This window comes from Podarcis vaucheri (assembly GCF_965113315.1).
Source record: "Podarcis vaucheri genome assembly, chromosome: 5".
Classification (NCBI taxonomy): Eukaryota; Metazoa; Chordata; class Lepidosauria; order Squamata; family Lacertidae; genus Podarcis; species Podarcis vaucheri.
Window position 1 is genome coordinate 64,975,831 of NC_138763.1, and position 14,320 is coordinate 64,990,150.

At 40.0% G+C, this 14,320-nt stretch overlaps 1 protein-coding gene across 5 annotated transcripts in view; it reads left to right on the forward strand.

The window, feature by feature from the left end:
• BLNK (B cell linker) overlaps positions 1–13,632 on the forward strand; it is a 99,181-nt gene extending 85,549 nt beyond the window's left edge. For all 5 annotated transcript variants that reach the window (XM_082224896.1, XM_082224894.1, XM_082224895.1 and 2 more), the window contains 12 exons: positions 294–398; positions 2,471–2,513; positions 3,065–3,098; positions 3,429–3,501; positions 3,915–3,945; positions 4,376–4,418; positions 5,945–6,023; positions 7,432–7,463; positions 7,648–7,727; positions 8,965–9,048; positions 10,145–10,300; positions 12,059–13,632. In XM_082224896.1, the coding sequence (XP_082081022.1) occupies positions 294–398; positions 2,471–2,513; positions 3,065–3,098; positions 3,429–3,501; positions 3,915–3,945; positions 4,376–4,418; positions 5,945–6,023; positions 7,432–7,463; positions 7,648–7,727; positions 8,965–9,048; positions 10,145–10,300; positions 12,059–12,178 (880 nt within the window). In that variant the 3' untranslated portion in view covers positions 12,179–13,632. The remainder of the gene's footprint in view (positions 1–293; positions 399–2,470; positions 2,514–3,064; positions 3,099–3,428; positions 3,502–3,914; positions 3,946–4,375; positions 4,419–5,944; positions 6,024–7,431; positions 7,464–7,647; positions 7,728–8,964; positions 9,049–10,144; positions 10,301–12,058) is intronic.
• The last annotated feature ends 688 nt before the right edge of the window (positions 13,633–14,320 follow it).

A 14,320-nucleotide genomic window follows, 5' to 3' on the forward strand; every position in this document is an offset into this window, starting at 1 on the left:
CATATAGTCTCTAATGCTACAACTGAGACCTAGGAATTTACTAGAAGATTGATGCATATTTATGGTTATCTTAATAGGAAAAATATGCCCAGCACCATCTTTTTCAAGAAATATGTCCTGTAAACTTCTTCCAGCATCTGTCTTGCCTTCCAATTATGAGAGTATCTGGGCAAGAAAACTGTTCATTAATCCAAATTCACAGCAGCTGGGCAAAACTTGTGGGCTAGTTCACATTTTTTGTAAACGTAAACTTTTAATATGAAACCTAGACTTTTAATATTTTCATCCCTAAGGAATTCCAAGCAACTTCCTCCGAAACCTGGACAGAGACCTGAACCCAGAGGACACTCGCTTGAACACAATGCAGCTAAAGAGCCCTTTAAACCTGACGTGCCCAGGTTAGTTATGAATAATTAGACTATCTGTAACAATCTACGAGTATGTTACATGAAAAGGGGTTCACACTGAGCATTCAGTTTGGCATTGTGGGTACTGAATGTTCCATTTCAAATGACCAGGCTCCATATGCACTATGCATTTAAGGCAGTATCATACCATTTTAAACAGTCAAGGAATCCTGGGAAGTCTTGTTTGTTAAGGGTGCTGACAGGAATTGATAGGAGACCTTTATTCCCCTCTCAGATCTGTAATTCCCAGAGTTAGGAATTGGGGTTGGTTTTGCTCTCTGCATTTTTCTTGAAGCTGTCGAGCAATGAAAATCGTGTCCACTGTCCCCCTAGAAGGTCAAAAACCATTTTGAGATTCAGGAAGGGTAGCCTCAGATATAGGTAGGAGACGGTTTGCTAAGATCCTTGCAAGAATTTTGCCAGCTGCAAGTAATAAAGAGATGCCTCGATAGCTTCTGCAGTCTGCTCTATCATCCTTTTTAAAATGGTTGATAATTTTGGTATCCCTAAAGTCTACTGGGATCTCCTCTCTCCTATATTTTTTTGATGAGCTTGTGAAGTTGTTGTTCAAGTTCAGTTCTGCCCACTTTGAAGAATTCGGCAGGTATGCCATCAGGTCTGCTGGTTTTGTTGTTTTTCATTTAGTTAATAGCTATACACAACTCTCCCAGATTTGGAGATACTGCAAGCTCATCTCTAATTTGTTTTGTGGAATTCGTGAGAGGACCTCAGCAGCCATGGGGGGAGTTGCGGTTAAGGAGATGCTGGTAATGTTCTTTCCAGCACAGTGCAATAGCTTCTTTATTTTTTAGAAGTGTGGCATATGCATAGGGGGCATATGCAATGATTTATTGGTCCATAGATGGTCTTTGTAGCTTTAAAGAAACACTCTGCATCATGAGTGTCGGCTAAGTGCTGGACTTCTTGAGCTTTTTTTATCCACTAAGTGTTCTTTGGTTCTCTGGTTCTTCTTTGAACTTCAGCCTTAGCATTGGCATAGGTTTTTTTCTTAGTGGCGCAGTTCTATCTCTTTGGCAGATCTGAAAGGCCTTTCTTTTCTTGTCAATAATGTGTTCAATCTCACTATCATTCTCCTCAAACCAGTTCTGGTGTTTCTTGGTTTGGTGTCCAATGGTTTGTTCACAGGCTGCAATAATGGAGTTATCAGGGAACTCTGAAAGCAGATGGTCCTTCAGAGTTGTTTGGAAGCAATCTCACTTAATAGGATCTTGGAGGGCTTGAGTGTTCATTTTGTGCCTTGGTTTCCTTCCTTGAAGCCTGTGTTGAGGTATAATCTTGATAGCCATCATGGAATGCATTAATCAGTGATCTGTCCAGCAGTTGTCGGCACTCGTCATAGGAGAACATCACAGCGATCTTCAGCTCAGACAATTACATAGTCTAAGAGGTGCCTGTGGTTCGACTGAGGGTGGCTCCATGATGTTTTTTTTATTTAAAAAAAATGTTGAAAGAGTGTGTTGGTAAATAACAAGGTTGTGCACTGCACATATAGTCAAAAGTAAGATTCCATTCTGGCGTGCTCTGGTCCATGGGGTCACGAAGAGTCGGACACGACTAAATGACTAAACAACAACAAGATTCCATTCTGGTTGCTGTTGCCAGTTCCTTCTTTCCCAATAGGCCCAAGCCACAGATCAAAATCTCTCCCAACTCTTGCATTAAAATCACCCAGGAGGATAATTTTCTCCTTAGGCATCTCTGATAGGATGGCATCCAGCTGAGAATAAAAAAATTCTTTAATGTCTTCATCGACATCCAGTGTTGGTGTATAAGCACTTAAAAATAGTAGCCTGTTGGTTTTTGGTGAGTTTCATTAAAAGGGTTGAAAGTTGTTTAGTGCTGACATAACAGCACTAAATGTCAGACATCTCTGCTCTACAGGAAATCCACTAGTCTCTCTCTCTATGTACGCCTAATTCATCCTAATCAGGGTGCTAGCTACAACAAAAGTTTCAGGTGAAACTGAAATTATAGCAAAGCAGATAATTATTGTTACAATTAAGAGCAAAAAGTTTGATTAAAACATTTTATATGCTTTCCAGAAATGTTTTGCCACTTCCTAGGAACCGGCCACCACCAAAAATTGTAAGTTGTTAACCATCTACCTTTGTTTGAAAGGCAATTACTTGCTGTTGCTTGAGGGACAGAAAACCAATTACATTCTGATTTTTGTGGAGAAACAAGTCCTCATGTCCTGCTTGTAGGCTTCCCATTGGCATCTGATTGGCCACTATGGATAATAGACTGATGGATTAGATACATCTTTCTTCTGATCTAGAAAGCTTATTTTTATGTTGTGCTTTGAACTAACGAAGATCTTCACCAAAGGATTGGAAAATGGCATTTATTTTTCTTCCAGTTTTGTCTAAATAATTTAGGAGAGCACATCTCCTCTGATTAAGATATTTGTTGGCTCAGAATCCTTCTCTGATTGTTCCTTCAGTTTTCTGTGGCTTCATAACCTGGCTTTTCTTATTAAGTAAATGTTATTTATGTGGCAGCCCCAGCCAACACATTTTGAGCCTTCATCACTGATGCTAGGTTTGTTTCAGAGGCCCAGAGAAGAATTTTTAGTATGAAATACTCCATATCAAAAATTTAGTACCAAAATCTGACAACTGTTATTTTGATTTCAGGAACCTGATAGCCTCGGAATCCAAGATGATGACAGTAAGTATATTCTGCCCTGGACACAATTGAGGGGCCTTTTGTACTACGACTGGAGGGCATCAAAAGCCACTCCAGCACCAAATTTCATACTTCTTCATTCCACTTAGACTGAAACCCTAACAAACTGGGGCTACATTCATACATCTGCACTGTTAATATTCTCTGTGTATCTAATGCATATATTTCTGTGGCATATGTATTTCAACCTGAAGCCCTCCAGATGTTTTGCACTTCTTCACCTATCATTGCTGGGTATTGGCTATGCTGGCTAGAGATGTTGGAAGTGTAGTCCAAAAAAGGGGGCACTAAACATTGTGTCTGGATTTTTAGATCTCAGCAGCAACAGCGCTCCAGAATTCAAGGCTCCTTCTGCTACAGTCCCATCTCCATTTCCACGGATTCCGTAAGTTATAAAAAGATGTTACTTTAAAACTATTCCATGCACTCACAGCATGTACTGGAGGCAGTAGAGTCCTATGCATTAAACCCATTATATAAAAGACCCCACTGGATTCTTTTTAAATGCTCATTACCATTAAGCCAAGCAACATAAAAGGTTTCCATGAGCTGGATTCCCCAATTCTAAGAGGGCTTTCCTGCCTCCCTGTTCCCACTGCAGTCCTCTGTAAAGGCTCTTGGAAGGTCTAAGGATCTCTTGGGCATGGCACTTGATGTGGCAGGTGGGGCTGGAGGAGGAGGAGGAAGGGGGTTGATTCCCCTTGTGTGAGCCAAAATGCCTTTCACTCATGTAGTGACACTTTTGCCTCCGAGCTTATGAATCACGTGCAATAACTCTCTCTTTCTTTTCACTTGCAGGAAAAAATTACCAAATCCAGCGCTGCCATCAGTAAGTTGATTTTGATTTTCAAAATATTATAACACATTGAAAAATAAATGAGAATACAACAAAACTTTCAATCATTCCATAATACTAAACAGTGCTTAACACAACCATTATCCTAAATCAGCCACGTTGTTCCAATTTCTCTGTGCTAAATGGTAAAGAGGCTATTTGTACAGTGAATTTTGCTTCTGCTGACAACCAAATCCTCAGTGTACTACTGAACAGAGCAGAAATTTATTACAGCCAATTGCTGTGGCAGATATTTGGTGCTTCTCTTCTTACAAAGTACAGTACTTCTGTGCATAGCGAAGGATATCCTCTACCACAAGCCTAGAAGGGAGCAGGGATCTCAGTCAGTTGTGATGTCAGATCACTGTTCGAAGGGCATTTAACCACACAATCTTAACCCAGTTTACTTCCTATGTCCCCGTAGAAACCAAGCCTCCCTGACAGAGATCACCTAACTGTTATTGAAGGTAAACTACTTCTACTGTTCAAACATTTGTCTACCATTTTCTTATTAATAATACGTAAAACTCTGTAGTGCTGCACGGCCACATACACTATTGAATCCCACTCAAGGCAGGATTGGTTTTGTCTAACTCTTCTACGAAAATTCAGATGGGGACAGACCATAGCTCAATGGCATAGCACACGCCTCCATAGCATCTCCAGTGAAAAGACCAAATAACAGAAGATGAGGAAGACCTCTTCCCAAGTCAATTGAGAACTGCTTCCAGCTAGGGTAGAACATATTGGGCTAGATGGAACAACAGCCTGACTACTAGAAGGCATTTCCCTCTATTCCAAGAGAGCTTTTGCAAAGTAGAATTAGCAAGGTATTTACAACCACATCCAATTACTAGATGTACCAACTAGCAATGTCATCTTCTCCCAAAGTGTTTAGTATGTACAGTGGTGCCTCACAAGATGAAAATAATCCGTTCCGCGAGTCTCTTCGTCTAGCAGTTTTTTCGTCTTGCGAAGCAACCCTATTAGCGGCTTAGCGGATTAGCGCTATTAGTGGTTTAGCGGCTATTAAAGGCTTAGCGGCTAAAAGGCTATTAGCGGCTTAGAAAAAGGGGGGAGTGAAAAAAATCGCAAGACTCGCAAGACGTTTTTGTCTTGCGAAGCAAGCCCATAGGGAAATTCGTCTTGCGAAGCGCATCGAAAAACGGAAAACCCTTTCGTCTAGCGGGTTTTTCGTCTTGCGAGGCATTCATCTTGCGGGGCACCACTGTATTGACTGGATTTGTGCTGTAGGATGGGAGGGGGTGCAAGTAGATTGGTCAGTGGTCTACTGGGGGTTCACCAGTCAGTGATCTGCTGATAGACCATCTCCTGCTTGCTGGGCTTCTTGCAAAAAGTGCTGAACTAAGTAGTCCACATACTCCAGGTCATGAAATATAGACTAGTAAAACCTGTTAAAGAGAGCCTGTATATTCACTTTTGCTCTGCAAATTTATCAAGTGCATGTGAACCATGTGGATTCTCAAGAGAGAAGACTACCACACAAGTCTGAAGTTAGCTCAGGCACAGTGCACTGTGCACCCATCTCATTCTGCTCATTTCAACAAGGTGCAATGGGATTGGTAAAAAGTGTTGCTTCATTGCAAGGTGTTGAGCAAGTGGTATCCAGTTTCCCTTCCACCTGTACATATAATGCCACTCTGGTTGTAGAACTGAGGACTGAAAGCCTGAGAAGACCGTTTTGCTCTCCTCTTCAGGATTGTACTTTGTATTTCTTTATAACCAAAAAATGAATGATGTGTAATATAAGGCACAATTCAGATGAAGATAGCAAAACCAGATTCTCAGCAGAGAGCAGATGAAGGACTAAAAGCTGTTGTGCCTTGAGCTTCAGTAGTTGCAGCTGCAGCACAGCAGAAAGTGGAAGGCCAAATCACAAGGTAGTGTCCTTGCCACTCATGCAAGCTGAGCTACGCAGTATGTCACCAAGGGCAACCTTTCCCTAATCAGACTTCTCTTTTTCCATATGTAGATAAACCTATACCAGCTGAACGCCGGCGCGTTTCCAATCATGATATCCCTCTTCCACCCATCCCACCCAGCATCCAAAAGTAAGCACCTAATTCGCCTTAAATTTTTCGTTTTTGCTACTGAGTTATGATCTGCTGGTTTCAAAGTCTAAAAAGAAAGAGAATCCAAAATGGGTACAACTGATTATTAGGCAAGTGATGGAATTAGGTACAAATGTCTTCCTTAACAATTTGCACATTAAATCCTCATAAATGAGCACCCTGCCATGTATTTGAATTGGGGCCCTGATCCCCAGTGCAATCACTACCTTTGCCTTTCCCCCTCAGAAGAGGGGGAAATGAGCTTTGGAGCACCTAAAATTAAAGAGGTAAAAAAAAAAAATCTCAAGATGCAAGCGTAATAAAAGTCAAGAAAAGTAGTTTTAACCAGAGGAACAGCATGTAAGCTCCAAAATTTGTAATGTTGTTTCTTTAACCTCCTGGCATTGTTGCACAAATTGAAGTTTAAGTGCTATTCCTTGAGGAAATTATATTGACAATTTAGAAGATGCCCCTCTTTTCTTTGCGGCAAATATTTCTAGCAGTTGGGCTGGCATCATCAGCAAAACATAATGGATTGGATCTTAACAACTGTTCTTAACTCCTCCCAACTGCAGCTCTGCATCCTTTTCTTCTACAAGCAGAGCACAGAACAGGCTGTAGTTAGAAGAGAGAACTGAGCAAGTAGAGCTGCCTTCTGCTCACACTAAAGTTCTGTGGATACAACCCACTGTATTTATAAACAGCAGACATGGGATCCTGCAAGGGCTTGAGTACTTTCTTCTGAAAGAAAACCAGAAATAAACCAGAGAACAGCATGTCAGAAGAGCCTTGCTGGACTACCAGCATCCTATTCTCAAAGTGCCAACCAGGTTCCTGTGAGAAGCCCACAAGCAGTACCCAAGCGCAACAGTAATCTCACCACTTACGTTCCCCCGTGACCAGTGTTTAAAGTTATACTGCCTTTGGTACTGGAGTCAGTACACAGCCATCATGACTAGCAGCCATTGATAGCTTTCTCCTCCATGAATTTGTCAGCCATTGGTAGCCACCGTGAATTTGTCTAAGCCAGGCATGTCCAAAGTTTGCTTCAGGGGCCTAATCCAGCCCACTGGTTGGTTTAATCCGGCGCCCATGGCAGTTTATTTCCTGGGGTAAAATCCTAAAAAAAAAAACCTCCACAATTTCAATCCTTCAACAACTTTGGTAGGCCCTCACGGCCCTTCACTTCATCAAATCTGGCCCTCTTTGAAAAAAGTAAATAAACTGCCACGGTAAGCTCTTTACAGTAAATACCACCCTTTTTGCTGCTTTGTATTTTTCTTTATTCCCTGTACGGCTTTCTCCTTTTCTGGTTAAAAGAAATGGTGAGCAAAATGCAGTTCCCTCACTTACCTCAGTTGCAACATGTGATACCACCTTGCATTTCCTCAATTTCTGTTTTTTTCAGACCGCTGCCTCCGAAGCCAGCAACGCTGCCAAGTAAGTCCTCCTTCATTTGACTTAAGTTGGGGTGGGTTTCCAATTCATGCATCTTCAGCACGATTAAGGAAGATTCCTCTCATGCTCTCTTTATGACTGGCATGGCAGCAAAGGCAATAGGCAAAGGGAACTGCAATTTTACACGGAACATGGAATGTTACAGGTTGCCTTGTATCTTCCCCAGGACTCCCAGAACCTGTGAACCGCACCTCATGTGCTCCACGTAGTAGTAGCCTGCAAGGTGGTTCTACTGCAGCAGAACAGGTACAACACTATTTAAATTCATTTTTAAAAAGAGGGAGATTGGGGAGTGTGTTCCACAAACGTTTGGTCAAGATATAATACAGCCGTAGGGAATTTCCAGGCCCCGGGCCTAAGCAGCCTCCCCATTTAGCACACCAGGCTGTTTCAGCCAAGTCACACTCACCTACCTTACAGCTGATGCCATATATTATGTCAGGTGTGGGGAAGGTAAAAACTCAGCTGGACAGAAAGAGAGGTTTGCAAGTGCCAATGATAAACTGGTTGTCAGCACTTGCATAGTGCTTTGCCTGTGTCCACCTGGGCGAAAATGGGTCATCGTGACATCAGGTGATAAGACAGGTGGGCAGCCTCACCCACCTGTCAAACTAGGCATGCAGGGAGGGTGTACAACGGATTCCTCCTATTATAAAATGCCAGTCCTCAGTTAGGTCCTTCAGCCAGTTCGCCACAGACAAAAAGCATCTTTTAAAACATAACCTGTTTAACATTTATTTCCTTTATGAGGAGTTAAATCTGTTTCAATTACCATACTCGGTGTGTGGTCTGAAGGCATGTAAGGCCACCCTAGCAGAAACTAGGCAAGTGTGGGTCTAGATGAGAAACTTCCTAAGGACCACATAGGTAGGTCGCCTTGTGTTCCATGATAAAAGAAAGGTGGTTAATAAACTGTTAGTAAATATAGCAGAAAGGTGTGTGGGAACAACTATTAGCCACACAATTAAGTAAGGGATATAAGCTCTTTTGTCATGAATTCTGCAACCTACATTTAAAAACTCTTCATAACCTGCATTTTAAAAATAGAACAAAAGTTGTTTCATGAATATTTCTGAGAGTATGAAATATATGCACTTGTGAATGTCTGGTGGTTCCCTCACTGTGAGAAGTGAGGTTACAGGGAACCAGGCAGAGGGCCTTTTCGGTAGTGGCGCCTGCCCTGTGGAATGCCCTCCCATCAGAGGTCAAGGACGTAAACAACTATGTGACTTTTAGAAGACATCTGAAGGCAGCCCTGCATAAGGAAGTTTTTAATTTTGATGTTTTATTGTGTTTTCGTTTGTTGGAAGCCACCCAGAGTGGCTGGAGAAACCCAGCGTGAAAGCTACGCAAATGCTGGTTCATTTATAGATATGTATAAATTTATACATTGCCTCTTCATATATGGTTCTGATCTTAAATATGCATAGCAAATAAGTGCTTTTTTTGAGTGTGCAGATAGAAATGCCTCTCCTTTTCACAGGATGCCAGCGTTCATGGTAAAGCGTGGTTTATGGCTTCAAGTGATCGAAAAACAGCTGAAGATGCATTATACAAATCAAACATGGTAAAAAATAATTTCCCAAAAACTCATAGCTTGTCATAACTCCTTGGAAGCATAGAAGGGGAACAGAACTTGAAATTTACAAAATAAACATCAAGAGGCATATTGACGGGAACAAATGATACTAGTTACAGGCTTTTCATACAATATAATTTGGGAACACTGATCCCAGAGCCCTCTTTCACAATGCATAATTCAGCCAGTTTGTGCAAATATTAAACCGTTCCAAGTCTCTTAAGAAGGCTGAGGGGTTCGCTGCAGGCACTACTGCAAGCTGACACAGAGTAATGGGATAGAATTGCCACCTTACTGATCTTGCAATGTAAATTTACCATAAAGGCAAAAATGCACATTAGACCATGCAAGGGATGAAAGGAAGGAACCACCAAAATAGGGATCTAATCATTCTTATTTGGGTCTGTTTAAGTTGATGGACCCATTCTGTTCTACAGGAAAGAGTCTTGTAGAACCTTTAAGCATGAACACATGTATTATGGCATGTGCTGTCCTGGACTTCGCTTCATCAGTGAAGTATTAGCTGAAGTTGCAATTCCATATGTACATGGTTAGGTGCTATGAAAATTTATCCTGATGTAGAACCTGTCACGAAAACCTGATTTTCCAGTCTGGGAAAGGAACCCACTTCCTAACCACAGAATCCTGCATTCTAGAACAGAATGCAATATTCTTAACAAATTCTACACCCCTCTCTCTCTCTCACACACACACACACACGCACACACACACAATTATCTTGGCACATTCTGTAGAAAAAGGCCATTTCCTCACTAGCACATGTAACACTAGCATAAGCTATATATAATTATTCAGATACAATAATGCAGTTTGCATCGGAGACTTTTAATCACCTTTGATGTTAATTGTGAAGGTAAACAATAGACTTTTTCCAAGGGAAATGGGTAGACACCAAGAGGGATGAGAAAACTGGAAGACCCCCATGCTAATATTTGGGAAAGCTGCACATTAGCTAGAATTTTTCAGTCTGTTAAGATCTTAGGAAAGAAAGGGTTACGGGGGGAAATGAATTTCTCTGTTATGAACCCTCATTAGTATTTGCTTTTTCATATATGACTTCTAGGATGGATCTTTCCTAGTAAGGAAGAGTTCAGGACAAGACTCAAAGCAACCATATACACTTGTTGTGCTTTATAACAAGAGAGTATATAACATCCCAATCCGATTTATTGAATCAACAAGACAGTATGCTCTGGGCAGAGAAAAAAGTGGCGAAGAGGTAGGTGATTGCATTTCTGTTTTATTTGGATGGAAATTTTAGTTACATTGCTTCTGGGCATGATAATATATAAAAAGAAAATCTTTTAAAAACTGATTTAACTATTACTTTTCTTACACATTAAACTAAACAGAAAAGGAGGTGATTCAAATCCAAACGAGACCTAATTAAAATGTGAGTGCAGTTCTTTTTAAGAATCAAGCCCTTCATTAAAGAACTCCCACTGGGAGCTCCTAACCGTAGCTTTTCCCTTAAAGACAATAAAATGAAAAGCACACCAAAATACTATCATTTATCCAAACTGTAGGGATGTTGTGCAGGTGGGGGCTTGTGGGGATGATAACAACTTAATTGAATGGAAGACAGATACACTCAATTCCCACTTGTAGGCCACATCCCTTCAAGCTATGAAGAAAATAGCCAAACAGTTGGATCCAAAGGTGTCTTGTCTTATTCTCTCGGAACAGTTGCTTTACACTTTGCTTTGAGCTAGAATGTGAAACTAAGCCCACAGAGGGGGAAACAGCACTATTTGAACTCTTCTGCTACCCTTTACATAAGTGGGGCAGCACTCAACACTACATTAATTTTGATTGTGAGTTGGATTCAAAAAATCATTAATTAGCAACTTCATAAAATTGACTGTACAAAGGACATTACTGGATTTAACAACAACTGCCGTATTGTGTCATGTACCGTCGATCCAATTTTACTCTTATCTTTCAGAAGATTTTAATTAAACTCTGCTGATTCTAAAAGTTCTGACCAGTACATATTACTTCTCAGGCAACTAATTTTTGCTCCCCTCCCCACCTCCAAAAAAAGTGTGCATTTAATGTTTGGGGATTATATTGTAATAAAAGCAAGTGTGTATACTGTCTTCTCACAAAACTGGAAATTTAGTCAAAGTATCCACTGTTAAATCAGAGAGCTCAACAGTATTGTTTCATATTTTTAATTCTCTTTTGGGGATAGCCTTTATATTTGTGCTAGGCTGCAATCCTAACCGTATCTACTCAGAAATCCCACTGAATTCAATGGGGCATTCTCCCAAGTAAAGAATGCAGCCTTTAGTCTTTAAAAAAAACACTAAACTTAAAAATATTGAATGTCCTTGAAATGTTAAAAGCTTTACTGTACTATCCCAAATGAAAAACCCCATATGAAAGAATATCCTTTCACTCCAAGAGAGTGAAATGATATTGTTGAGTTCTTTTGATAGATATTTCATCTTTAAATTTTAAGAGGTATAAGTTTTTAGTTTTTGTTTTTTATGAAATGTGGAAGTGTGTTTTTCTTCAGTATGTCATTAAATTTAAGACAGAATGTTAATTCAAAGCATTTAGTTTCCAGTGTCATGAGTAAAATTTTGCTCTGCTTCATCCACTTTTTAATATGACTCTCAATGGAGCCTTGTAAAACCAACACAAGTGCTGGAATGAGCCGGCTAAGCTCTAAGTAGGTGAAACTCTAAAAATTAGAATATCGTGGAAAAGTTCATTTATTTCAGTAATTCAACTTAAAAGGTGAAACTAATATATGAGATACTCATGACATGCAAAGCGAGAGATGTCAAGCCTTTATTTTTTATAAATGTGATGTTTATGGCATACAGCTGATGAAAACCCCTGTATTATAATCAAAGTTTAGTTGTTTTTTACCCAAATCTTGATGATTCAGTTTTTGGCTGAATCAGCAAGATTTGTGTTTTCATCCATGTTGAGTAAGCCATCTTGAACTCTTGTTTTCCCAATCCAGCACTTCAACAGTGTGGCTGAAATAATAGAGAATCATCAACGGACTTCTCTCGTTCTCATTGACAGTCAAAACAACACAAAAGACTCAACCAAACTGAAATCTATTGCTAGAGTATCATAACTGCACTGAAGATCCACGGGGGGAAATCTTCCAGCCCTTATCTTCTGAGAATTTAAGATTGAGCATCTTAATAAGAAAGCTTTACACCAAGCACCAGAGCCTGAGAAGACCACACAATGTGTAAGAAGAGAAAGAGAGATTTTATTTGATATAGTTACCCAGTCTTTGAATAACCTACTGGTTGGCTGAATGATGAAGTGGCAATTTTACAGTCACACCAGCCTCTAAGTTATGTACTTGAATGTACTTAGGTACTTTTAAGATGTTCCAAGTCCAGGTAAAGTATTCCTTGACAAGCGATATATTCAGAAGTGTACCAGCTACATCTTAACTGTTCTTAAAGCAACTTCTTGGGAAAATTCACATTTGTTAAACCAGGATGTCTACGCCAAAATGAGCCATCATGGAACAAGCTAAAAACTGGACCTTTTTTCCCTGGGACAGGTCTAAAAATTCAGTTCTATTTAATGTAATGCAGTAGATTTGTATTGGCTTCAACTGTGCTAGTTGAGAGCATTGTTACATGTTTATTAAATGTACATATAAATAAGAATATAAAAAGCCTATGATAGAGCATAGTTCTATGCAATTGTGACTGAGTGTACTTGTTGTAATCTTTCACGTTTAAAGTACAACTTACCTACCTCTCAAATTCTATTAAAATGGGACATAATTGCACACCTCTGCTTTTTTAGAAATGGGTAACAGGCAAATTCCTTGTGCTAATGATTTTACTGATTGTGGGCATGCAGGATCAGCTATCAAGGTTAGGCTTAAGTTTGGAATTTTAGACTGTACACAATTTAGGACAGGTGGGTATAAAATGAAAGTCTAATCATTAACTGATTCTTGCGGGGAGGGGGTGTATTTTCCTCCATCACAGAATTTAAGACAAGATAGAAGGCACAACTTTGTAGTGAAAAACATTATGGCTTGGATCCAGCAAGGTAGCCACAGTGCTCATGGAGCGTTTCCTATAATTAGCAAAGAGAGCTCTCTGCGTTTCTTGCCTTCTGTCAGTGAAACTAGAGTTGAGATTTTGCTCCAATTTTCCAAAGGACAACCCCATTATTTCTAATCAATGGCCTTATTCCCCACCTTCCTTTTCCTTCCAGATATATTTTGCATCAGTTACTACATCCCAATTGTTATCTAAATAATTTTCCACTTGCTTCTGAGTTATGCTAGAATTTTTTGGACACAGAACACGTGGCTTGCCTTCCTGTTACTTCAAAACTGAGTATTTTTCTTAAAACTCCCAATTTCTATAATACAGTGTTTCTAAATGAGAATTGACAGCAAAGACCTGGGGTCACGTTTTTTCTCAAAGCTCTGATAACTACTCTCCTTCAGAAGGGAAATGTATTTCTGCTCAAAACTTCACGCTTGTATGATTGTATAGCCAAATGATTTTCAGCTCTCATCTCAAGGTGAATAAAGGTAATTGAACAATGCCTCCAGCACTATCCTAATTAAACCCAAACCCAATTTCAAAAGTCCTTTTCCTCCAAATCACAGCAAGTCGTGCTCGACCTACACAGGATATTATGGTTAAGACGTTAACTTTTTTCTTTCCAAATCAACCAATTCACTGTTAAGCACTCTTCAGGCATTCTACGCAGAAGTAAATTTCAAAAGGGAGATGGGTTGATGAGCAAGCTATCTCTGCCCACTTCTGCTGCTTCTTTTAGAAATTCTCTATGGATGCAAAAAGCTGCTCTGCAGAGAGTTGCCTTCCACAAATTGGAAGGCAAATGAAATGGAGACAGGTTTCCCCACTGCCTACCCTCACATTTTTACTTATACCCTCATTTGGAACACCTGAAGAGGCCTATTGTTTTACAGCAAACGAAGCATGTTTTTGGAACCAGTTTTATAGTTTACCATGACTAGGCCTGTCACATACCATGTGTGATTTGCAAAAATGAAAGTGGGGGAGGAAATGTTTCTTTTCTTACCAGTCAGTATTGCTACATTAAGGAATACTTCATTTGGGTTTCAAATTCAATTAATGTAGAGTCAGTTGATGAACAACAAGCTTCAGTAGCTTAGGGAAGAAATAGTAAACCAGCAACAAGACTGATGCTCCAAAGTTGGGGCAAGTATTTTTACACAGCAATCTTACACATTCACTCAGAAGCA